This window comes from Oncorhynchus masou, chromosome 1 (genome assembly GCF_036934945.1).
Source record: "Oncorhynchus masou masou isolate Uvic2021 chromosome 1, UVic_Omas_1.1, whole genome shotgun sequence".
NCBI classification, from domain to species: domain Eukaryota; kingdom Metazoa; phylum Chordata; class Actinopteri; order Salmoniformes; family Salmonidae; genus Oncorhynchus; species Oncorhynchus masou.
In genome coordinates, this window is record NC_088212.1 from 1746482 (window position 1) to 1773990 (window position 27509).

A 27509-nucleotide genomic window follows, 5' to 3' on the forward strand; every position below is an offset into this window, starting at 1 on the left:
ACAATGTTCTATCAGACTGGAGTAACACAATGTTCTATCAGACTGGAATAACACAATGTTCTATCAGACTGGAGTAACACAATGTTCTATCAGACTGGAGTAACACAATGTTCTATCAGACTGGAGTAGCTTACCAGACAATGTTCTATCAGACTGGAGTAACACAATGTTCTATCAGACTGGAGTAACACAATGTTTTATCAGACTGGAGTAACACAATGTTCTATCAGACTGGAGTAACACAATGTTCTATCAGACTGGAGTAAAACAATGTTCTATCAGACTGGAGTAACACAATGTTCTATCAGACTGGAGTAACACAATGTTCTATCAGACTGGAGTAGCTTACCAGACAATGTTCTATCAGACTGGAGTAACCTAATGTTCTATCAGACTGGAGTAACCCAATGTTCTATCAGACTGGAGTAACACAATGTTCTATCAGACTGGAGTAACACAATGTTCTGTCAGACTGGAGTAACTTACCAGACAATGTTCTATCAGACTGGGGTAACTAACCAGGCAATGTTCTATCAGACTGGAGTAACACAATGTTCTATCAGACAGGAGTAACTCAATGTTCTATCAGAATGGAGTAACTAACCATGCAATGTTGTATCAGACTGGAGTAACTAACCAGACAATGTTCTGTCAGACTGGAGTAACTAACCAGACAATGTTCTGTCAGACTGGAGTAACTAACCAGACAATGTTCTATCAGACTGGAGTAACTAACCAGACAATGCTCTAACAGATTGGAGTAACTAACCAGACAATGTTCTGTCAGACTGGAGTACTAACCAGACAATGTTCTATCAGACTGGATTAACACAATGTTCTATCAGAATGGAGTAACTAACCATGCAATGTTCTATCAGACAGGAGTAACTAACCAGACAATGTTCTGTCAGACTGGAGTAACTAAACAGACAATGTTCTATCAGACTGGAGTAACTAACCAGACAATGTTCTGTCAGACTGGAGTAACTAACCAGACAATGTTCTATCAGACAGGAGTAATTAATGAGACAATGTTCTATCAGACTGGAGTAACACAGTGTTCTATCAGACAGCAGTAACACAATGTTCTATCAGACTGGAGTAACACAATGTTCTATCAGACTGGAGTAACACAATGTTCTATCAGACTGGAGTAGCTTACAAGACAATGTTCTATCAGACTGGAGTAACACAATGTTCTATCAGACTGGAGTAACACAATGTTCTATCAGACCGGAGTAACACAATGTTCTATCAGACTGGAGTAACACAATGTTCTATCAGACTGGAGTAGCTTACAAGACAATGTTCTATCAGACTGGAGTAACACAATGTTCTATTAGACTGGAGTAACACAATGTTCTATCAGACTGGAGTAACACAATGTTCTATTAGACCGGAGTAACACAATGTTCTATCAGACTGGAGTAACACAATGTTCTATCAGACTGGAGTAGCTTACCAGACAATGTTCTATCAGACTGGAGAAACACATTGTTCTATCGGACTGGAGTAACACAATGTTCTATCAGACTGGAGGAACACAATGTTTTATCAGACAGGAGTAACACAATGTTCTATCAGACTGGAGTAACTAACCAGACAATGTTCTATCAGACTGGAGTAACTTACCAGACAATGTTCTATCAGACTGGAGTAACTAACCAGGCAATGTTCTATCAGACAGGAGTAATTAATGAGACAATGTTCTATCAGACTGGAGTAACTAACCAGACAATGTTCTATCAGACTGGAGTAACACAATGTTCTATCAGACCGGAGTAACACAATGTTCTATCAGACTGGAGTAACACAATGTTCTATTAGACTGGAGTAACACAATGTTCTATCAGACCGGAGTAACATAATGTTCTATCAGACTGGAGTAACACAATGTTCTATCAGACTGGAGTAACACAATGTTCTATTAGACTGGAGTAACATAATGTTCTATCAGACTGGAGTAACTAGCCAGACAATATTCTATCAGACTGGAGTAACTAACCAGACAATGTTCTATCAGAATGGAGTAACTAACCAGACAATGTTCTGTCAGACTGGAGTAACTAACCAGACAATGTTCCATCAGACTGGAGTAACTAAACAGACAATGTTCTGTCAGACTAGAGTAACTAACCAGACAATGTTCTGTCAGACTGGAGTAACTAACCAGACAATGTTCTATCAGACTGGAGTAACACAATGTTCTGTCAGACTGGAGTAACTAACCAGACAATGTTCTTTCAGACTGGAGTAACTAACCAGACAATGTTCTATCAGACTGGAGTAACACAATGTTCTGTCAGACTGGAGTAACTAACCAGACAATGTTCTGTCAGACTGGAGTAACTAACCAGACAATGTTCTATCAGACTGGAGTAACTAACCAGACAATGTTCTATCAGACAGGAGTAACTCACCAGACAATGTTCTGTCAGACTGGAGTAACTAACCAGACAATGTTCTATCAGACTGGAGTAACTAACCAGACAATGTTATATCAGACTGGAGTAACTAAGTAGACAATGTGCTATCAGACTGGAGTAACTAACCAGACAATGTTCTATCAGACAGGAGTAACTCACCAGACAATGTTCTATCAGACTGGAGTAGCTTACCAGACAATGTTCTATCAGACTGGAGAAACACAATGTTCTATCAGACTGGAGTAACACAATGTTCTATCAGACTGGAGTAACACAATGTTCTATCAGACTGGAGGAACACAATGTTCTATCAGACAGGAGTAACATAATGTTCTATCTGCCTGGAGTAACTAACCAGACAATGTTTTATCAGACTGGAATAACTAACCAGACAATGTTCTATCAGATTGGAGTAACACAATATTCTATCAGAATGGAGTGACTAACCATGCAATGTTCTATCAGACTGGAGTAACTAACCAGACAATGTTCTGTCAGACTGGAGTAACTAACCAGACAATGTTCTATCAGACTGGAGTAACTCACCAGACAATGATCTGTCAGACTCGAGTAACTAACCAGACAATGTTCTATCAGACTGGAGTAACACAATGTTCTATCAGACTGGAGTAACTTACCAGATAATGTTCTATCAGACTGGAGTAACACAATGTTCTATCAGACTGGAGTAGCTTACAAGACAATGTTCTATCAGACTGGAGTAACACAATGTTCTATTAGACCGGAGTAACACAATGTTCTATCAGACTGGAGTAACACAATGTTCTATCAGACTGGAGTAACACAATGTTCTATCAGACTGGAGTAGCTTACCAGACAATGTTCTATCAGACTGGAGAAACACAATGTTCTATCAGACTGGAGTAACACAATGTTCTATCAGACTGGAGTAACACAATGTTCTATCAGACTGGAGTAACACAATGTTCTATCAGACTGGAGGAACACAATGTTTTATCAGACAGGAGTAACACAATGTTCTATCAGACTGGAGTAACTAACCAGACAATGTTCTATCAGACTGGAGTAACTTACCAGACGACGTTCTATCAGACTGGAGTAACTAACCAGACAATGTTCTATCAGACTGGAGTAACTAACCAGATAATGTTCTATACCGACTGGAGTAACTAACCAGACAATGTTCAATTAGACTGGAGTAACTAACCAGACAATGTTATATCAGACTTGAGTAACACAATGTTCTGTCAGACTGGAGTAACTAACCAGAAAATGTTCTGTCAGACTGGAGTAACACAATGTTCTATCAGACTGGAGTAGCTTACCAGATAATGTTCTATCAGACTGGAGTAACACAATGTTCTATCAGACTGGAGTAGCTTACAAGACAATGTTCTATCAGACTGGAGTAACACAATGTTCTATTAGACCGGAGTAACACAATGTTCTATCAGACTGGAGTAACACAATGTTCTATCAGACTGGAGTAGCTTACCAGACAATGTTCTATCAGACTGGAGAAACACAATGTTCTATCAGACTGGAGTAACACAATGTTCTATCAGACTGGAGTAACACAATGTTCTATCAGACTGGAGTAACACAATGTTCTATCAGACTGGAGGAACACAATGTTTTATCAGACAGGAGTAACACAATGTTCTATCAGACTGGAGTAACTAACCAGACAATGTTCTATCAGACTGGAGTAACTCACCAGACAATGATCTGTCAGACTCGAGTAACTAACCAGACAATGTTCTATCAGACTGGAGTAACACAATGTTCTATCAGACTGGAGTAACTTACCAGATAATGTTCTATCAGACTGGAGTAACACAATGTTCTATCAGACTGGAGTAGCTTACAAGACAATGTTCTATCAGACTGGAGTAGCACAATGTTCTATTAGACCGGAGTAACACAATGTTCTATCAGACTGGAGTAACACAATGTTCTATCAGACTGGAGTAGCTTACCAGACAATGTTCTATCAGACTGGAGAAACACAATGTTCTATCAGACTGGAGTAACACAATGTTCTATCAGACTGGAGTAACACAATGTTCTATCAGACTGGAGTAACACAATGTTCTATCAGACTGGAGGAACACAATGTTTTATCAGACAGGAGTAACACAATGTTCTATCAGACTGGAGTAACTAACCAGACAATGTTCTATCAGACTGGAGTAACTTACCAGACGACGTTCTATCAGACTGGAGTAACTAACCAGACAATGTTCTATCAGACTGGAGTAACTAACCAGATAATGTTCTATACCGACTGGAGTAACTAACCAGACAATGTTCAATTAGACTGGAGTAACTAACCAGACAATGTTATATCAGACTTGAGTAACACAATGTTCTGTCAGACTGGAGTAACTAACCAGAAAATGTTCTGTCAGACTGGAGTAACTAACCAGACAATGTTCAATCAGACTGGAGTAACTAACCAGACAATGTTATGTCAGACTTGAGTAACTAACCAGACAATGGCGAAACAGACTGGAGTAACACAATTGTCTATCTGCCTGGTGTAACTAACCGGACAATGTTCTATCAGACTGGAGTAACATAATGTTCTATCAGACTGGAGTAACTAGCCAGACAATATTCTATCAGACTGGAGTAACTAACCAGACAATGTTCTATCAGAATGGAGTAACTAACCAGACAATGTTCTGTCAGACTGGAGTAACTAACCAGACAATGTTCCATCAGACTGGAGTAACTAACCAGACAATGTTCTGTCAGACTAGAGTAACTAACCAGACAATGTTCTGTCAGACTGGAGTAACTAACCAGACAATGTTCTATCAGACTGGAGTAACTAACCAGGCAATGTTCTATCAGACAGGAGTAATTAATGAGACAATGTTCTATCAGACTGGAGTAACTAACCAGACAATGTTCTATCAGACTGGAGTAACACAATGTTCTATCAGACCGGAGTAACACAATGTTCTATCAGACTGGAGTAACACAATATTCTATTAGACTGGAGTAACACAATGTTCTATCAGACCGGAGTAACATAATGTTCTATCAGACTGGAGTAACACAATGTTCTATCAGACTGGGGTAACTAACCAGACAATGTTCTATCAGACTGGAGAAACTAACCAGACAATGTTCTATCAGACTGGAGTAACTAACCAGACAATGTTCCATCAGACTGGAGTAACTAACCAGACAATGTTCTATCAGACTGGAGTAACTAACCAGACAATGTTCCATCAGACTGGAGTAACTAACCAGACAATGTTCTGTCAGACTGGAGTAACTAACCAGACAATGTTCTATCAGACTGGAGTGACTAACCAGACAATGTTATATCAGACTGGAGTAACTAACCAGACAATGGCGTAACAGACTGGAGTAACACAATTGTCTATCTGCCTGGTGTAACTAACCGGACAATGTTCTATTAGACTGGAGTAACATAATGTTCTATCAGACTGGAGTAACTAGCCAGACAATATTCTATCAGACTGGAGTAACTAACCAGACAATGTTCTATCAGAATGGAGTAACTAACCAGACAATGTTCTGTCAGACTGGAGTAACTAACCAGACAATGTTCCATCAGACTGGAGTAACTAACCAGACAATGTTCTGTCAGACTAGAGTAACTAACCAGACAATGTTCTGTCAGACTGGAGTAACTAACCAGACAATGTTCTATCAGACTGGAGTAACACAATGTTCTGTCAGACTGGAGTAACTAACCAGACAATGTTCTTTCAGACTGGAGTAACTAACCAGACAATGTTCTATCAGACTGGAGTAACACAATGTTCTGTCAGACTGGAGTAACTAACCAGACAATGTTCTGTCAGACTGGAGTAACTAACCAGACAATGTTCTATCAGACTGGAGTAACTAACCAGACAATGTTCTATCAGACAGGAGTAACTCACCAGACAATGTTCTGTCAGACTGGAGTAACTAACCAGACAATGTTCTATCAGACTGGAGTAACTAACCAGACAATGTTCTATCAGACAGGAGTAACTCACCAGACAATGTTCTATCAGACTGGAGTAACTAACCAGACAATGTTCTATCAGCCTGGAGTAACTAACCAGATAATTTTCTGTCAGACTGGAGTAACAAACCAGATAATGTTCTATCAGACTGGAGTAACTAACCAGACAATGTTCTATCAGACTGGAGTATCTAACCAGACAATGTTCTATCAGACTGGAGTAACACAATGTTCTGTCAGACTGGAGTAACTAACCAGAAAATGTTCTGTCAGACTGGAGTAACTAACCAGACAATGTTCTATCAGACTGGAGTAACTAACCAGACAATGTTCTATCAGACAGGAGTAACTAACCAGACAATGTTTTATCAGACTGGAGTAACTAACCAGACAATGTTCCATTAGACTGGAGTAACTAACCAGACAATGTTCTGTCAGACTGGAGTAACTAACCAGACAATGTTCCGTCAGACTGGAGTAACTCACCAGACAATGTTCCATCAGACTGGAGTAACTAACCAGACAATGTTCTATCAGACTGGAGTAACTAACCAGACAATGTTCCATCAGACTGGAGTAACTAACCAGACAATGTTCCATCAGACTGGAGTAACTAACCAGACAATGTTCTATCAGACTGGAGTAACTAACCAGACAATGTTCTATCAGACAGGAGTAACTCAATGTTCTATCAGACTGGAGTAACTAACTAGATAATTTTCTGTCAGACTGGAGTAACAAAACAGATAATGTTCTATCAGACTGGAGTAAATAACCAGACAATGTTCTGTCAGACTGGAGTAACTTACCAGACAATGTTCTATCAAATCAAATCAGATTTTGATTTGACTTGAATGTTCTATCAGACTGGAGTAACTAACCAGACAATGTTCTATCAGACTGGAGTAACTAACCAGACAGTGTTCTATCAGACTAGAGTAACTAACCAGACAGTGTTCTATCAGACTAGAGTAACTAACCAGACAGTGTTCTATCAGACTAGAGTAACTAACCAGACAGTGTTCTATCAGACTGGAGTAACTAACCAGACAGTGTTCTATCAGACTGGAGTAACAGAATGTTCTATCAGACTGGAGTAACTAACCAGACGATGTTCTATCAGACTGGAGTAACTAACCAGACGATGTTCTATCAGACTGGAGTAACTAACCAGACAATGTTCTGTCAGACTGGAGTAACTTACCAGACAAATATTCCATCAGACTGGAGTAACACAATGTTCTATCAGACTGGAGTAACTAACCAGACGATGTCTGAAAGAGCCGGCGTGATGTCACCATTATTGACTCAGAACATCATGTGCTCACAGTTGTGTTCATTGCTATCAGCACAGACTACTAGTCATAATACACAACATTCCACTTGCCCTGTTGTTCAATATCAAAATGCAATAAACTACATTACTCTCCAAATTGGGGTCACCAGAATTTCTTGACGTAAATTTGGGATCATGAGCAGAAAAATGTGGAAACCCAAGTGTTAAGATCATAATTGAGAAACAATGGTTGACAACAGCAGTTCTACATTCTGCCACACGGTGGTGCTAAAGGGCCACTGAAGTTGACAAACAGAGTCTGTGAGTAGCTGTTATATGAGCCTGCCAGGCCAGGCTCTGGAGAGCTTCAGTGTGCACCACTTTGTTACACCTGATTCTGCTCATCAAGAACTTGGAACAAAAGCCTGCCGGAACAAAAGCCTGCCGGAACAAAAGCCTGCTCAACCTGCAGCTCTCCAGGATGAGAGTTGGGGACTCTGTCTAACCAAGCAGCAGAACCTGCAGCTCTCCAGGATGAGGGTTGGGGACTCTGTCTAACCAAGCAGCAGAACCTGCAGCTCTCCAGGATGAGGGTTGGGGACCCTATCTAACCAAGCAGCAGAACCTGCAGCTCTCCAGGATGAGGGTTGGGGACCCTATCTAACCAAGCAGCAGAACCTGCAGCTCTCCAGGATGAGGGTTGGGGACCCTATCTAACCAAGCAGCAGAACCTGCAGCTCTCCAGGATGAGGGTTGGGGACCCTATCTAACCAAGCAGCAGAACCTGCAGCTCTCCAGGATGAGGGTTGGGGACCCTATCTAACCAAGCAGCAGAACCTGCAGCTCTCCAGGATGAGGGTTGGGGACTCTGTCTAACCAAGCAGCAGAACCTGCAGCTCTCCAGGATGAGGGTTGGGGACTCTGTCTAACCAAGCAGCAGAACCTGCAGCTCTCCAGGATGAGGGTTGGGGACTCTGTCTAACCAAGCAGCAGAACCTGCAGCTCTCCAGGATGAGGGTTGGGGACTCTGTCTAACCAAGCAGCAGAACCTGCAGCTCTCCAGGATGAGGGTTGGGGACCCTATCTAACCAAGCAGCAGAACCTGCAGCTCTCCAGGATGAGGGTTGGGGACTCTGTCTAACCAAGCAGCAGAACCTGCAGCTCTCCAGGATGAGGGTTGGGGACTCTGTCTAACCAAGCAGCAGAACCTGCAGCTCTCCAGGATGAGGGTTGGGGACCCTATCTAACCAAGCAGCAGAACCTGCAGCTCTCCAGGATGAGGGTTGGGGACCCTATCTAACCAAGCAGCAGAACCTGCAGCTCTCCAGGATGAGGGTTGGGGACCCTATCTAACCAAGCAGCAGAACCTGCAGCTCTCCAGGATGAGGGTTGGGGACTCTGTCTAACCAAGCAGCAGAACCTGCAGCTCTCCAGGATGAGGGTTGGGGACTCTGTCTAACCAAGCAGCAGAACCTGCAGCTCTCCAGGATGAGGGTTGGGGACTCTGTCTAACCAAGCAGCAGAACCTGCAGCTCTCCAGGATGAGGGTTGGGGACTCTGTCTAACCAAGCAGCAGAACCTGCAGCTCTCCAGGATGAGGGTTGGGGACCCTATCTAACCAAGCAGCAGAACCTGCAGCTCTCCAGGATGAGGGTTGGGGACTCTGTCTAACCAAGCAGCAGAACCTGCAGCTCTCCAGGATGAGGGTTGGGGACTCTGTCTAACCAAGCAGCAGAACCTGCAGCTCTCCAGGATGAGGGTTGGGGACCCTATCTAACCAAGCAGCAGAACCTGCAGCTCTCCAGGATGAGGGTTGGGGACCCTATCTAACCAAGCAGCAGAACCTGCAGCTCTCCAGGATGAGGGTTGGGGACTCTGTCTAACCAAGCAGCAGAACCTGCAGCTCTCCAGGATGAGGGTTGGGGACCCTATCTAACCAAGCAGCAGAACCTGCAGCTCTCCAGGATGAGGGTTGGGGACCCTATCTAACCAAGCAGCAGAACCTGCAGCTCTCCAGGATGAGGGTTGGGGACCCTATCTAACCAAGCAGCAGAACCTGCAGCTCTCCAGGATGAGGGTTGGGGACTCTGTCTAACCAAGCAGCAGAACCTGCAGCTCTCCAGGATGAGGGTTGGGGACCCTATCTAACCAAGCAGCAGAACCTGCAGCTCTCCAGGATGAGGGTTGGGGACTCTGTCTAACCAAGCAGCAGAACCTGCAGCTCTCCAGGATGAGGGTTGGGGACCCTATCTAACCAAGCAGCAGAACCTGCAGCTCTCCAGGATGAGGGTTGGGGACTCTGTCTAACCAAGCAGCAGAACCTGCAGCTCTCCAGGATGAGGGTTGGGGACCCTATCTAACCAAGCAGCAGAACCTGCAGCTCTCCAGGATGAGGGTTGGGGACTCTGTCTAACCAAGCAGCAGAACCTGCAGCTCTCCAGGATGAGGGTTGGGGACCCTATCTAACCAAGCAGCAGAACCTGCAGCTCTCCAGGATGAGGGTTGGGGACCCTATCTAACCAAGCAGCAGAACCTGCAGCTCTCCAGGATGAGGGTTGGGGACCCTATCTAACCAAGCAGCAGAACCTGCAGCTCTCCAGGATGAGGGTTGGGGACCCTATCTAACCAAGCAGCAGAACCTGCAGCTCTCCAGGATGAGGGTTGGGGACCCTATCTAACCAAGCAGCAGAACCTGCAGCTCTCCAGGATGAGGGTTGGGGACCCTATCTAACCAAGCAGCAGAACCTGCAGCTCTCCAGGATGAGGGTTGGGGACCCTATCTAACCAAGCAGCAGAACCTGCAGCTCTCCAGGATGAGGGTTGGGGACTCTGTCTAACCAAGCAGCAGAACCTGCAGCTCTCCAGGATGAGGGTTGGGGACTCTGTCTAACCAAGCAGCAGAACCTGCAGCTCTCCAGGATGAGGGTTGGGGACTCTGTCTAACCAAGCAGCAGAACCTGCAGCTCTCCAGGATGAGGGTTGGGGACCCTATCTAACCAAGCAGCAGAACCTGCAGCTCTCCAGGATGAGGGTTGGGGACCCTATCTAACCAAGCAGCAGAACCTGCAGCTCTCCAGGATGAGAGTTGGGGACTCTGTCTAACCAAGCAGCAGAACCTGCAGCTCTCCAGGATGAGGGTTGGGGACCCTATCTAACCAAGCAGCAGAACCAGCAGCTCTCCAGGATGAGGGTTGGGGACTCTGTCTAACCAAGCAGCAGAACCTGCAGCTCTCCAGGATGAGGGTTGGGGACCCTATCTAACCAAGCAGCAGAACCAGCAGCTCTCCAGGATGAGGGTTGGGGACTCTGTCTAACCAAGCAGCAGAACCTGCAGCTCTCCAGGATGAGGGTTGGGGACCCTATCTAACCAAGCAGCAGAACCTGCAGCTCTCCAGGATGAGGGTTGGGGACCCTATCTAACCAAGCAGCAGAACCTGCAGCTCTCCAGGATGAGAGTTGGGGACTCTGTCTAACCAAGCAGCAGAACCTGCAGCTCTCCAGGATGAGGGTTGGGGACTCTGTCTAACCAAGCAGCAGAACCTGCAGCTCTCCAGGATGAGGGTTGGGGACCCTATCTAACCAAGCAGCAGAACCTGCAGCTCTCCAGGATGAGGGTTGGGGACCCTATCTAACCAAGCAGCAGAACCAGCAGATCTCCAGGATGAGGGTTGGGGACTCTGTCTAACCAAGCAGCAGAACCTGCAGCTCTCCAGGATGAGGGTTGGGGACCCTATCTAACCAAGCAGCAGAACCTGCAGCTCTCCAGGATGAGGGTTGGGGACCCTATCTAACCAAGCAGCAGAACCTGCAGCTCTCCAGGATGAGGGTTGGGGACCCTATCTAACCAAGCAGCAGAACCAGCAGCTCTCCAGGATGAGGGTTGGGGACTCTGTCTAACCAAGCAGCAGAACCTGCAGCTCTCCAGGATGAGGGTTGGGGACTCTGTCTAACCAAGCAGCAGAACCTGCAGCTCTCCAGGATGAGGGTTGGGGACCCTATCTAACCAAGCAGCAGAACCTGCAGCTCTCCAGGATGAGGGTTGGGGACCCTATCTAACCAAGCAGCAGAACCAGCAGCTCTCCAGGATGAGGGTTGGGGACTCTGTCTAACCAAGCAGCAGAACCTGCAGCTCTCCAGGATGAGGGTTGGGGACTCTGTCTAACCAAGCAGCAGAACCTGCAGCTCTCCAGGATGAGGGTTGGGGACTCTGTCTAACCAAGCAGCAGAACCTGCAGCTCTCCAGGATGAGGGTTGGGGACCCTATCTAACCAAGCAGCAGAACCTGCAGCTCTCCAGGATGAGGGTTGGGGACCCTATCTAACCAAGCAGCAGAACCTGCAGCTCTCCAGGATGAGGGTTGGGGACTCTGTCTAACCAAGCAGCAGAACCTGCAGCTCTCCAGGATGAGGGTTGGGGACCCTATCTAACCAAGCAGCAGAACCAGCAGCTCTCCAGGATGAGGGTTGGGGACCCTATCTAACCAAGCAGCAGAACCTGCAGCTCTCCAGGATGAGGGTTGGGGACCCTGTCTAACCAAGCAGCAGAACCTGCAGCTCTCCAGGATGAGGGTTGGGGACCCTATCTAACCAAGCAGCAGAACCTGCAGCTCTCCAGGATGAGGGTTGGGGACTCTGTCTAACCAAGCAGCAGAACCTGCAGCTCTCCAGGATGAGGGTTGGGGACTCTGTCTAACCAAGCAGCAGAACCTGCAGCTCTCCAGGATGAGGGTTGGGGACTCTGTCTAACCAAGCAGCAGAACCTGCAGCTCTCCAGGATGAGGGTTGGGGACTCTGTCTAACCAAGCAGCAGAACCTGCAGCTCTCCAGGATGAGGGTTGGGGACCCTATCTAACCAAGCAGCAGAACCTGCAGCTCTCCAGGATGAGGGTTGGGGACCCTATCTAACCAAGCAGCAGAACCTGCAGCTCTCCAGGATGAGGGTTGGGGACCCTATCTAACCAAGCAGCAGAACCAGCAGCTCTCCAGGATGAGGGTTGGGGACTCTGTCTAACCAAGCAGCAGAACCTGCAGCTCTCCAGGATGAGGGTTGGGGACCCTATCTAACCAAGCAGCAGAACCTGCAGCTCTCCAGGATGAGGGTTGGGGACCCTATCTAACCAAGCAGCAGAACCTGCAGCTCTCCAGGATGAGGGTTGGGGACTCTGTCTAACCAAGCAGCAGAACCTGCAGCTCTCCAGGATGAGGGTTGGGGACCCTATCTAACCAAGCAGCAGAACCTACAGCTCTCCAGGATGAGGGTTGGGGACTCTGTCTAACCAAGCAGCAGAACCAGCAGCTCTCCAGGATGAGGGTTGGGGACCCTATCTAACCAAGCAGCAGAACCTGCAGCTCTCCAGGATGAGGGTTGGGGACCCTATCTAACCAAGCAGCAGAACCTGCAGCTCTCCAGGATGAGGGTTGGGGACTCTGTCTAACCAAGCAGCAGAACCTGCAGCTCTCCAGGATGAGGGTTGGGGACCCTATCTAACCAAGCAGCAGAACCTGCAGCTCTCCAGGATGAGGGTTGGGGACTCTGTCTAACCAAGCAGCAGAACCTGCAGCTCTCCAGGATGAGGGTTGGGGACTCTGTCTAACCAAGCAGCAGAACCTGCAGCTCTCCAGGATGAGGGTTGGGGACCCTATCTAACCAAGCAGCAGAACCTGCAGCTCTCCAGGATGAGGGTTGGGGACTCTGTCTAACCAAGCAGCAGAACCTGCAGCTCTCCAGGATGAGGGTTGGGGACTCTGTCTAACCAAGCAGCAGAACCTGCAGCTCTCCAGGATGAGGGTTGGGGACCCTATCTAACCAAGCAGCAGAACCTGCAGCTCTCCAGGATGAGGGTTGGGGACCCTATCTAACCAAGCAGCAGAACCTGCAGCTCTCCAGGATGAGGGTTGGGGACTCTGTCTAACCAAGCAGCAGAACCTGCAGCTCTCCAGGATGAGCGTTGGGGACCCTATCTAACCAAGCAGCAGAACCTGCAGCTCTCCAGGATGAGGGTTGGGGACCCTATCTAACCAAGCAGCAGAACCTGCAGCTCTCCAGGATGAGGGTTGGGGACCCTATCTAACCAAGCAGCAGAACCTGCAGCTCTCCAGGATGAGGGTTGGGGACCCTATCTAACCAAGCAGCAGAACCAGCAGCTCTCCAGGATGAGGGTTGGGGACCCTATCTAACCAAGCAGCAGAACCTGCAGCTCTCCAGGATGAGGGTTGGGGACTCTGTCTAACCAAGCAGCAGAACCTGCAGCTCTCCAGGATGAGGGTTGGGGACTCTGTCTAACCAAGCAGCAGAACCAGCAGCTCTCCAGGATGAGGGTTGGGGACCCTATCTAACCAAGCAGCAGAACCTGCAGCTCTCCAGGATGAGGGTTGGGGACTCTGTCTAACCAAGCAGCAGAACCTGCAGCTCTCCAGGATGAGGGTTGGGGACTCTGTCTAACCAAGCAGCAGAACCTGCAGCTCTCCAGGATGAGGGTTGGGGACTCTGTCTAACCAAGCAGCAGAACCTGCAGCTCTCCAGGATGAGGGTTGGGGACCCTATCTAACCAAGCAGCAGAACCTGCAGCTCTCCAGGATGAGGGTTGGGGACTCTGTCTAACCAAGCAGCAGAACCTGCAGCTCTCCAGGATGAGGGTTGGGGACCCTATCTAACCAAGCAGCAGAACCAGCAGCTCTCCAGGATGAGGGTTGGGGACTCTGTCTAACCAAGCAGCAGAACCTGCAGCTCTCCAGGATGAGGGTTGGGGACTCTGTCTAACCAAGCAGCAGAACCTGCAGCTCTCCAGGATGAGGGTTGGGGACCCTATCTAACCAAGCAGCAGAACCTGCAGCTCTCCAGGATGAGGGTTGGGGACCCTATCTAACCAAGCAGCAGAACCTACAGCTCTCCAGGATGAGGGTTGGGGACTCTGTCTAACCAAGCAGCAGAACCTGCAGCTCTCTAGGATGAGGGTTGGGGACCCTATCTAACCAAGCAGCAGAACCTGCAGCTCTCCAGGATGAGGGTTGGGGACTCTGTCTAACCAAGCAGCAGAACCTGCAGCTCTCCAGGATGAGGGTTGGGGACCCTATCTAACCAAGCAGCAGAACCTGCAGCTCTCCAGGATGAGGGTTGGGGACTCTGTCTAACCAAGCAGCAGAACCTGCAGCTCTCCAGGATGAGGGTTGGGGACCCTATCTAACCAAGCAGCAGAACCTGCAGCTCTCCAGGATGAGGGTTGGGGACTCTGTCTGGGAAACACATACTGGCACATTATATTATGAATTACATGAAGCATGAAGACATACCTTCGGCATGGGGAACTGGCATGACCCTGAGCAGTAGTAGGCATCAAAAGACTTGGGAGATATAATCCACTCGCTCCAGCCAATGTCTGCAAAGTCCACCTTCAGGTAGCGACGAGCACAGTTCCGTGGTTCGTTCCACTGCTTCTTACGAGACTTCTTTATCGTCTGCTCGTCAAACTGCAGCAGGGGCATCTTACCGTCGTGCCTCTGGCTCTTACCACGCGTCTTTTTCCTCGGCCGACGGACCGGCTTGTTCTCCAGCGGTTCGTAGGGGCTGGTCTCGTCCCAGTCCGTTGTCTCAGACGGGTACTCCGGCCCCGGTAACTCGTTGTTCTGGAGCGGAAGGAGGACGCTAGCCGAGCGCCGGCGTCTGTGAGGAGGCGCCTGTTGTTGCGCGGCTGTGTTATTCCGAGCGTGCAGCCCCAGTCTATTGAAGCCAGAGGCGAAAGCCCCTTCTCCAGCTGTAGTCATCGTTTGATGCCTCTGTAGTGTCGACGCCACACTCTCGGGCTCAGAGATGGCCGAGTCGTTGGCGTAGACCAGGATGTAAGGAGAGCGGTCTGAGAGGAGCTTCTTCCAGGGCCTGGGTCCAGGCTGGGATGCCACGTCTATCCCGATCAGCAGCTCACGATGACGCTTGGCCTGGTTCACCACCCGGGTGACGTCCTTCCACTGCCAAGAGATGAAGTCCCTGTATAGTGTAGACACGTTGATCACAAAGTGGCCCAAAGCCCTGGTGTGGTTATCCACTGAGGAAAAGCTCCACACATCCATCTGGAGGTGGCTGTGTCTCCTGAGGCCATGGCGGAATGGCGAAGGGGCTCCACAGCTCTTGGGCCTGGTGGTGCTGTTGCAGCCCGGGTGCTGGGTGCTGTTCTGGAGGTCTCCTATGTAGTAGTGGAGCGAGGCCGAAAGGACGGCCTCTGACTTGGTGAGAGACGTCAGGTTGAAGATCTGGAGCTGCTTGTTGTTGATGGTGCCTGGGAGAGCAATAGGACGAGGCAGTTAGTATAGAGCCCACAAATTCAAGTAATTTACACCTCTGACACCAGGTGGGTGCCATTCATGACCAGGTAGAACAGAGAACCAGCAGTAGTAGGTTAAGATTTGAACACCCCTGGAATCGGGAGTATAGGTCAGAGAGGTCCACGTGTCCATAGAATTACATGAATTATAGGAACTCTATGTGCATATCGTTCAATTTAGTTTCAAACCTGGAGCAGAACAAAAACAAATGTAATTAGAGGCTATTTAAGGCAGGTCTACAAACCCTATCATTCAAATGGCATTTTCTAGGGAAATCTTGCAATAATAACCAATTACTAGTCATTTGGTTCCCAGTTAACAAATGTTGGTTTGACAGAATGTTGTTGTAAAGTAATGTTTTTAATAACCAAAAGAGAACCTGAAGGGAATGTTCTGTGTGGCTTTTCTGTATGGTGCAGTGACGGCAGTGAACGCGACATTGCCAACCTTATCCACCCCCCCTGCATTATCAACACATTTCAGTAGAAGGCACTGTTTTCTAATATATGGGTGCTGAAACCTGACAGGTTCTACATGGCAATAGGGAGTTCTATCATATCAGTGGTTATATCCCAGTGTGACAACTGCATAACGGCCTCTTGAACGTAAAACATTTATATTTAGGAGTTACATAGGCCACACCAGCTCAGTTTACACCAGACATTCCATTGGAAAGTTGAATAAAGTTGAAAGAAAATACAGATGTAACACACACATACACAAATGACCTGTCCTATCATTGGCTACTCACCCATAAACACAAATGACCTGTCCTATCATTGGCTACTCACCCATAAACACAAATGACCTGTCCTATCATTGGCTACTCACCAATAAACACAAACACAAATGACCTGTCCTATCATTGGCTACTCACCCATAAACACAGACACAAATGAACGTACTATCATTGGCTACTCACCCATAAACACAGACACAAATGACCTGTTCTATCATTGGCTACTCACCCATAAACACAGACACAAATGACCTGTCCTATCATTGGCTACTCAACCATAAACACAGACACAAATGACCTGTCCTATCATTGGCTACTCACACATAAACACAGACACAAATGACCTGTCCTATCATTGGCTACTCACCCATAAACACAGACACAAATGACCTGTCCTATCATTGGCTAATCACCCATAAACACAGACACAAATGACCTGTCCTATCATTGGATACTCACCCATAAACACAGACACAAATGACCTGTCCTATCATTGGCTACACACCCATAAACACAGACACAAATGACCTGTCCTATCATTGGCTACTCACCCATAAACACAGACACAAATGACCTGTCCTATCATTGGCTACTCACCCATAAACACAGACACAAATGACCTGTCCTATCATTGGCTACTCACATATAAACACAGACACAAATGACCTGTCCTATCATTGGCTAATCACCCATAAACACAGACACAAATGACCTGTCCTATCATTGGCTACTCACCCATAAACACAGACACAAATGACCTGTCCTATCATTGGCTACTCACCCATAAACACAGACACAAATGACCTGTCCTATCATTGGCTACTCACCCATAAACACAGACACAAATGACCTGTCCTATCATTGGCTACTCACCCATAAACACAGACACAAATGACCTGTCCTATCATTGGCTACTCACACATAAACACAGACACAAATTACCTGTCCTATCATTGACTAATCACATATAAACACAGACACAAATGACCTGTCCTATCATTGGCTACTCACCCATAAACACAGACACAAATGACCTATCCTATCATTGGCTACTCACCCATAAACACAGACGTAACAATGTATAACAGGCTTGAAGGCTACTGTTAGTCCAAACCATTTCCCTAGGGTAGGGTCAGGGTTAGGGTTAGGGTTAGAGTTGGGGCTAAACAACCTGAGAAACAGCCATTCATTTCCCTAGGCTACTAAACAACCTGAGAAACAGCCGTTCATTTCCCTAGACTACTAAACAACCTGAGAAACAGCCGTTCATTTCCCTAGGCTACTAAACAACAGGTGAAACAGCCGTTCATTTCCCTAGGCTACTAAACAACCTGAGAAACAGCCGTTCATTTCCCTAGACTACTAAACAACCTGAGAAACAGCCGTTCATTTCCCTAGGCTACTAAACAACCTGAGAAACAGCCGTTCATTTCCCTAGGCTACTAAACAACAGGTGAAACAGCCGTTCATTTCCCTAGACTACTAAACAACCTGAGAAACAGCCGTTCATTTCCCTAGGCTACTAAACAACCTGAGAAACAGCCGTTCATTTCCCTAGGCTACTAAACAACAGGTGAAACAGCCGTTCATTTCCCTAGGCTACTAAACAACCTGAGAAACAGCCGTTCATTTCCCTAGACTACTAAACAACCTGAGAAACAGCCATTCATTTCCCTAGACTACTAAACAACCTGAGAAACAGCCATTCATTTCCCTAGGCTACTAAACAACCTGAGAAACAGCCGTTCATTTCCCTAGACTACTAAACAACCTGAGAAACAGCCATTCATTTCCCTAGACTACTAAACAACCTGAGAAACAGCCGTTCATTTCCCTAGGCTACTAAACAACCTGAGAAACAGCCGTTCATTTCCCTAGACTACTAAACAACCTGAGAAACAGCCGTTCATTTCCCTAGACTACTAAACAACCTGAGAAACAGGCATTCATTTCCCTAGGCTACTAAACAACCTGAGAAACAGCCGTTCATTTCCCTAGACTACTAAACAACCTGAGAAACAGCCGTTCATTTCCCTAGACTACTAAACAACCTGAGAAACAGGCATTCATTTCCCTAGGCTACTAAACAACCTGAGAAACAGCCGTTCATTTCCCTAGACTACTAAACAACCTGAGAAACAGCCGTTCATTTCCCTAGACTACTAAACAACCTGAGAAACAGCCGTTCATTTCCCTAGGCTACTAAACAACCTGAGAAACAGCCATTCATTTCCCTAGACTACTAAACAACAGGTGAAACAGCCGTTCATTTCCCTAGGCTACTAAACAAACTGAGAAACAGACGTTCATTTCCCTAGGCTACTAAACAACCTGAGAAACAGCCATTCATTTCCCTAGGCTACTAAACAACAGGTGAAACAGCCGTTCATTTCCCTAGACTACTAAACAACAGGTGAAACAGCCGATCATTTCCCTAGGCTACTAAACAACAGGTGAAACAGCCGTTCATTTCCCTAGGCTACTAAACAACAGGTGAAACAGCCGTTCATTTCCCTAGGCAACTAAACAACCTGAGAAACAGCCGTTCATTTCCCTAGACTACTAAACAACAGGTGAAACAGCCGTTCATTTCCCTAGGCTACTAAACAAACTGAGAAACAGACGTTCATTTCCCTAGGCTACTAAACAACCTGAGAAACAGCCGTTCATTTCCCTAGGCAACTAAACAACCTGAGAAACAGCCGTTCATTTCCCTAGACTACTAAACAACCTGAGAAACAGCCGTTCATTTCCCTAGGCTACTAAACAACCTGAGAAACAGCCGTTCATTTCCCTAGACTACTAAACAACAGGTGAAACAGCCGTTCATTTCCCTAGACTACTAAACAACCTGAGAAACAGCCGTTCATTTCCCTAGGCAACTAAACAACCTGAGAAACAGCCGTTCATTTCCCTAGACTACTAAACAACCTGAGAAACAGCCGTTCATTTCCCTAGGCTACTAAACAACCTGAGAAACAGCCGTTCATTTCCCTAGGCTACTAAACAACAGGTGAAACAGCCGTTCATTTCCCTAGACTACTAAACAACTTGAGAAACAGCCGTTCATTTCCCTAGACTACTAAACAACAGGTGAACCAGCCGTTCATTTCCCTAGACTACTAAACAACAGGTGAACCAGCCGTTCATTTCCCTAGACTACTAAACAACAGGTGAAACAGCCGTTCATTTCCCTAGACTACTAAACAACAGGTGAAACAGCCGTTCATTTCCCTAGACTACTAAACAACCTGAGAAACAGCCGTTCATTTCCCTAGACTACTAAACAACAGGTGAAACAGCCGTTCATTTCCCTAGGCTACTAAACAACAGGTGAAACAGCCGTTCATTTCCCTAGACTACTAAACAACTTGAGAAACAGCCGTTCATTTCCCTAGACTACTAAACAACAGGTGAACCAGCCGTTCATTTTCCTAGACTACTAAACAACTTGAGAAACAGCCGTTCATTTCCCTAGACTACTAAACAACTTGAGAAACAGCCGTTCATTTCCCTAGACTACTAAACAACAGGTGAAACAGCCGTTCATTTCCCTAGGCTACTAAACAACAGGTGAAACAGCCGTTCATTTCCCTAGACTACTAAACAACAGGTGAAACAGCCGTTCATTTCCCTAGGCTACTAAACAACCTGAGAAACAGCCGTTCATTTCCCTAGACTACTAAACAACCTGAGAAACAGCCGTTCATTTCCCTAGGCTACTAAACAACCTGAGAAACAGCCGTTCATTTCCCTAGGCTACTAAACAACCTGAGAAACAGCCGTTCATTTCCCTAGACTACTAAACAACCTGAGAAACAGCCGTTCATTTCCCTAGACTACTAAACAACCTGAGAAACAGCCATTCATTTCCCTAGACTACTAAACAACCTGAGAAACAGCCGTTCATTTCCCTAGGCTACTAAACAACCTGAGAAACAGCCGTTCATTTCCCTAGACTACTAAACAATAGGTGAAACAGCCATTCATTTCCCTAGGCTACTAAACAACAGGTGAAACAGCCATTCATTTCCCTAGACTACTAAACAACCTGAGAAACAGCCGTTCATTTCCCTAGGCTACTAAACAACAGGTGAAACAGCCGTTCATTTCCCTAGACTACTAAACAACAGGTGAAACAGCCGTTCATTTCCCTAGGCTACTAAACAACCTGAGAAACAGCCGTTCATTTCCCTAGGCTACTAAACAACCTGAGAAACAGCCGTTCATTTCCCTAGACTACTAAACAACAGGTGAAACAGCCGTTCATTTCCCTAGGCTACTAAACAACAGGTGAAGCAGCCGTTCATTTCCCTAGGCTACTAAACAACCTGAGAAACAGCCGTTTATTTCCCTAGGCTACTAAACAACCTGTGAAACAGCCGTTCTGTTCCCTAGGCTACTAAACAACAGGTGAAACAGCCGTTCATTTCCTAAGCTACTAAACAACTTGAGAAACAGCCGTTCATTTCCCTAGGCTACTAAACAACTTGAGAAACAGCCGTTCATTTCCCTAGACTACTAAACAACCTGAGAAACAGCCGTTCATTTCCCTAGGCTACTAAACAACCTGAGAAACAGTCGTTCATTTCCCTAGGCTACTAAACAACCTGAGAAACAGTCGTTCATTTCCCTAGGCTACTAAACAACCTGAGAAACAGCCATTCATTTCCCTAGGCTACTAAACAACCTGAGAAACAGCCGTTCATTTCCCTAGGCTACTAAACAACAGGTGAAGCAGCCATTCATTTCCCTAGGCTACTAAACAACCTGAGAAACAGCCGTTCATTTCCCTAGACTACTAAACAACCTGAGAAACAGCCGTTCATTTCCCTAGACTACTAAACAACAGGTGAAACAGCCGTTCATTTCCCTAGGCTACTAAACAATAGGTGAAGCAGCCGTTCATTTCCCTAGACTACTAAACAACAGGTGAAGCAGCCGTTCATTTCCCTAGACTACTAAACAACCTGAGAAACAGCCATTCATTTCCCTAGACTACTAAACAACCTGAGAAACAGCCGTTCATTTCCCTAGACTACTAAACAACCTGAGAAACAGCACTTCATTTCCCTAGGCTACTAAACAACAGGTGAAACAGCCGTTCATTTCCCTAGGCTACTAAACAACCTGAGAAACAGCACTTCATTTCCCTAGGCAACTAAACAACCTGAGAAACAGCCGTTCATTTCCCTAGGCTACTAAACAACCTGAGAAACAGCCGTTCATTTCCCTAGGCTACTAAACAACAGGTGAAACAGCCGATCATTTCCCTAGGCTACTAAACAACAGGTGAAGCAGCCGTTCATTTCCCTAGGCTACTAAACAACCTGAGAAACAGCCGTTCATTTCCCTAGACTACTAAACAACCTGAGAAACAGCCGTTCATTTCCCTAGGCTACTAAACAACCTGAGAAACAGCCGTTCATTTCCCTAGGCTACTAAACAACCTGAGAAACAGCCGTTCATTTCCCTAGACTACTAAACAACCTGAGAAACAGCCGTTCATTTCCCTAGACTACTAAACAACCTGAGAAACAGCCGTTCATTTCCCTAGACTACTAAACAACAGGTGAAACAGCCGTTCATTTCCCTAGGCTACTAAACAACCTGAGAAACAGCCGTTCATTTCCCTAGACTACTAAACAACCTGAGAAACAGCCGTTCATTTCCCTAGGCTACTAAACAACAGGTGAAACAGCCGTTCATTTCCCTAGACTACTAAACAACCTGAGAAACAGCCGTTCATTTCCCTAGGCTACTAAACAACAGGTGAAACAGCCGTTCATTTCCCTAGACTACTAAACAACAGGTGAAACAGCCGTTCATTTCCCTAGACTACTAAACAACCTGAGAAACAGCCGTTCATTTCCCTAGGCTACTAAACAACCTGAGAAACAGCCGTTCATTTCCCTAGGCTACTAAACAACCTGAGAAACAGCCGTTCATTTCCCTAGACTACTAAACAACAGGTGAAACAGCCGTTCATTTCCCTAGGCTACTAAACAACAGGTGAAGCAGCCGTTCATTTCCCTAGGCTACTAAACAACCTGAGAAACAGCCGTTTATTTCCCTAGGCTACTAAACAACCTGTGAAACAGCCGTTCTGTTCCCTAGGCTACTAAACAACAGGTGAAACAGCCGTTCATTTCCCTAAGCTACTAAACAACTTGAGAAACAGCCGTTCATTTCCCTAGGCTACTAAACAACTTGAGAAACAGCCGTTCATTTCCCTAGACTACTAAACAACCTGAGAAACAGCCGTTCATTTCCCTAGGCTACTAAACAACCTGAGAAACAGTCGTTCATTTCCCTAGGCTACTAAACAACCTGAGAAACAGTCGTTCATTTCCCTAGGCTACTAAACAACCTGAGAAACAGCCATTCATTTCCCTAGGCTACTAAACAACCTGAGAAACAGCCGTTCATTTCCCTAGGCTACTAAACAACAGGTGAAGCAGCCATTCATTTCCCTAGGCTACTAAACAACCTGAGAAACAGCCGTTCATTTCCCTAGACTACTAAACAACCTGAGAAACAGCCGTTCATTTCCCTAGACTACTAAACAACAGGTGAAACAGCCGTTCATTTCCCTAGGCTACTAAACAATAGGTGAAGCAGCCGTTCATTTCCCTAGACTACTAAACAACAGGTGAAGCAGCCGTTCATTTCCCTAGACTACTAAACAACCTGAGAAACAGCCATTCATTTCCCTAGACTACTAAACAACCTGAGAAACAGCCGTTCATTTCCCTAGACTACTAAACAACCTGAGAAACAGCACTTCATTTCCCTAGGCTACTAAACAACAGGTGAAACAGCCGTTCATTTCCCTAGGCTACTAAACAACCTGAGAAACAGCCGTTCATTTCCCTAGACTACTAAACAACCTGAGAAACAGCACTTCATTTCCCTAGGCAACTAAACAACCTGAGAAACAGCCGTTCATTTCCCTAGGCTACTAAACAACAGGTGAAACAGCCGTTCATTTCCCTAGACTACTAAACAACCTGAGAAACAGCCGTTCATTTCCCTAGGCTACTAAACAACCTGAGAAACAGCACTTCATTTCCCTAGGCTACTAAACAATAGGTGAAGCAGCCGTTCATTTCCCTAGACTACTAAACAACAGGTGAAGCAGCCGTTCATTTCCCTAGACTACTAAACAACCTGAGAAACAGCCGTTCATTTCCCTAGGCTACTAAACAACCTGAGAAACAGCTGTTCATTTCCCTAGGCTACTAAACAACCTGAGAAACAGCCGTTCATTTCCCTAGGCTACTAAACAACCTGAGAAACAGCCGTTCATTTCCCTAGACTACTAAACAACAGGTGAAACAGCCGTTCATTTCCCTAGGCTACTAAACAACCTGAGAAACAGCCGTTCATTTCCCTAGACTACTAAACAACCTGAGAAACAGCCGTTCATTTCCCTAGGCTACTAAACAACAGGTGAAACAGCCGTTCATTTCCCTAGGCTACTAAACAACCTGAGAAACAGCCGTTCATTTCCCTAGGCTACTAAACAACAGGTGAAACAGCCGTTCATTTCCCTAGGCTACTAAACAACAGGTGAAGCAGCCGTTCATTTCCCTAGGCTACTAAACAACTTGAGAAACAGCCGCTCATTTCCCTAGGCTACTAAACAACAGGTGAAGCAGCCGTTCATTTCCCTAGGCTACTATTTCGCTAGGCAGCCGTTCCGTTTGGGTAATGGGCTCAGTGGTTGGGCTTTGGATCAACAGGTGCTTTATAGTCCCAACTATACAAACACCTTCCTAATATCGAGTTGCATAACAGCATCAATCCGTCAGGGCGTAGACTTTCACACTAATAATTTGCTGTTGTTACTCTGTTCTTTATTTTACTCTTATTATTATCTATCCTGATGACTAGTCACTTTACCCTGCCTTCATGTACATATCTACCTCAAATACCTTATTATTATCTATCCTGATGTCTTGTCACTTTACCCTGCCTTCATGTACATATCTACCTCAAATACCTTATTATTATCTATCCTGATGACTAGTCACTTTACCCTGCCTTCATGTACATATGTACATCAAATACCTTATTATTATCTATCCTGATGACTAGTCACTTTACCTTCATGTACATATCTACCTCAAATACCTTATTATATATCCTGATGCCTAGTCACTTTACCCTGCCTTCATGTACATATCTACCTCAAATACCTCATTATTATCTATCCTGATGTCTAGTCACTTTACCCTGCCTTCATGTAGATATCTACCTCATTGATCTGGTACTGGTACTCCCTGTATAGTTCCATCCCACAGGGCACAGACATCAATCAATTCAATGTCTAGTTTTGTTTTGCATTTGGTTGAGTTGTAAACGAACTTGAAATCAGCAAACAATTTCACTCTTGGATCTACGTAAAAAAAATGAAATGCGCCAATGTTGATTACTTTTTGCAAATTCAATTAGTTCTCCATGTTAGTTCAACGTCATCACATATATTTTGGAGGGGTTGAAATGACGTGGAAACAACATTGATTCAACCAATTTGGCTCACATGTTGGATTATTGTGTATTTTATTCCTCCTGTGCTGATATATTTTTTTAAATTACATGTATGTAACTCTACATAGTTGTGAAAGGCATCTAAGCAAGAATATCATTGTAAAGTCTACATTCGTTAAATTCGGCATGAGACAAATACATATTTAATGAGATTTACCCCAATGCGCTTTAAAGCTGCGGACCGTATTCCCATCCTTGAAAGGAAATCCTGCACGGTTGTATTTGTCGTAAAGCATCTGCATGTGTTCCGTCATAGTATCCTGTAAAAGCAGGTCTTGCTCATTCTTCTCTGAGCGGTCTTTGTCCCCCAGGGGGGCACCTGAGTGCCCAGATTCACCTTTTCTTTTCAAACCAGTGAAATGATCTTTCAACATCGCGCAATATCCACCGAATAGATAGCTCCATCCGAGCAGCAGCAGTAACTGCGGACAGAGAGCCATGTTCCCAGTGAGAATAGTGGTGGTCACGTTCAGTCAGAATAACTTGCTGGTCTTAGTCTCCCACTCAGAGCGCGTGTCCCAGGTCCTCTTAAGAGTGAAAATAGGTGGCATCACCTTAAGATTCGACCAGTGTTCATTTGTTTAAAAATCACCTGAAAAACTCGACACCCACTAAAAGAAACAAAGAAGAGGTAATAGCCAACAAAACGGACAGTGCGCTGTGGTCCTGCAGCGCGCTCCAATCTGTCTGCCGTGCAGTTGAAAAGTTATATCAAAGATGATCTCTCCCTCTCTCTCGGTTGAGTGAACAAGGACTCCCTCTTCCCAGTTCGAAGTAATAGCTAATAGTGTTGAAGAGGGCAGCAGCTCTTGGTTTTGTTCAGATCTGGGCAGATCTCTCCATCGAGAGCCAATCGTCCACGTTCTCAGCTTTCATTGAAGGTGAAGGATGTTGTGCTTGGTAATATATATGGCTACTGGGACCAGCTGGGTATTACTACTGGGACCAGCTGGGTATTACTACAGGGACCAGCTGGGTATTACTAATTGGACCAGCTGGGTATTACTACTGGGACCAGCTGGGTTTTACTACTGGGACCAGCTGGGTATTACTACTGGGACCAGCTGGGTATTACGACTGGGACCAGCTGGGTATTACTACAGGGACCAGCTGGGTATTACTACTGGGACCAGCTGGGTATTACTACTGGGACCAGCTGGGTATTACGACTGGGACCAGCTGGGTATTACTACTGGGACCAGCTGGGTATTACGACTGGGACCAGCTGGGTATTACTACAGGGACCAGCTGGGTATTACTACTGGGACCAGCTGGGTATTACTACTGGGACCAGCTGGGTATTACTAATGGGACCAGCTGGGTATTACTACTGGGACCAGCTGGGTTTTACCACGGTGACCAGCTGGGTATTACAAATGGGACCCGCTGGGTATTACAACAAGGACCAGCTGGGTATTACTACAGGGACCAGCTGGGTATTACTACTGGGACCAGCTGGGATTTACAAATGGGACCAGCTGGGTTTTACTACTGGGACCAGCTGGGTATTACTACTGGGACCAGCTGGGTATTACGACTGGGACCAGCTGGGTATTACTACAGAGACCAGCTGGGTATTACTACTGGGACCAGCTGGGTATTACTACTGGGACCAGCTGGGGACCAGCTTGGTATTACTACTGGGACCAGCTGGGTATTACTACTGGGACCAGCTGGGTATTACTACTGGGACCAGCTGGGTTTTACTACTGGGACCAGCTGGGTATTACTACTGGGACCAGCTGGGTATTACTACTGGGACTAATTGGATATTACTAGTGGGATCAGCTGGGTATTACTACTGGGACCAGCTTGGTATTACTACTGGGACCAGCTGGGTATTACTACTGGGACCAGCTTGGTATTACTACTGGGACCAGCTTGGTATTACTACTGGGACCAGCTGGGTATTACTACTGGGACCAGCTTGGTATTACTACTGGGACCAGCTTGGTATTACTACTGGGACCAGCTTGGTATTACTACTTGGACCAGCTTGGTATTACTACTGCGACCAGCTGGGTTTTACTAATGGGACCAGCTGGGTATTACTACAGGGACCAGCTTGGTATTACTACAGGGACCAGCTGGGTATTACTACAGGGACCAGCTGGGTATTACTACAGGGACCAGCTGGGTATTACTACAGGGACCAGCTTGGTATTACTACAGGGACCAGCTGGGTATTACTACAGGGACCAGCTGGGTATTACTACTGGGACCA

The 27509-nt window shown here is 46.1% G+C and overlaps 1 protein-coding gene across 1 annotated transcript in view; it reads right to left on the bottom strand.

The window, feature by feature from the left end:
- Window positions 1–26054, bottom strand: part of bmp3 (bone morphogenetic protein 3) — a 32785-nt gene extending 6731 nt beyond the window's left edge. Inside the window, exons 1-2 of the mRNA XM_064971924.1 lie at window positions 25443–26054; window positions 14968–15947 (exon numbers count right to left, since the gene is read on the bottom strand). Coding sequence (XP_064827996.1) covers window positions 14968–15947; window positions 25443–25725 — 1263 coding nt within the window. The 5' untranslated portion in view covers window positions 25726–26054. The remainder of the gene's footprint in view (window positions 1–14967; window positions 15948–25442) is intronic.
- Window positions 26055–27509: the final 1455 nt, after the last annotated feature.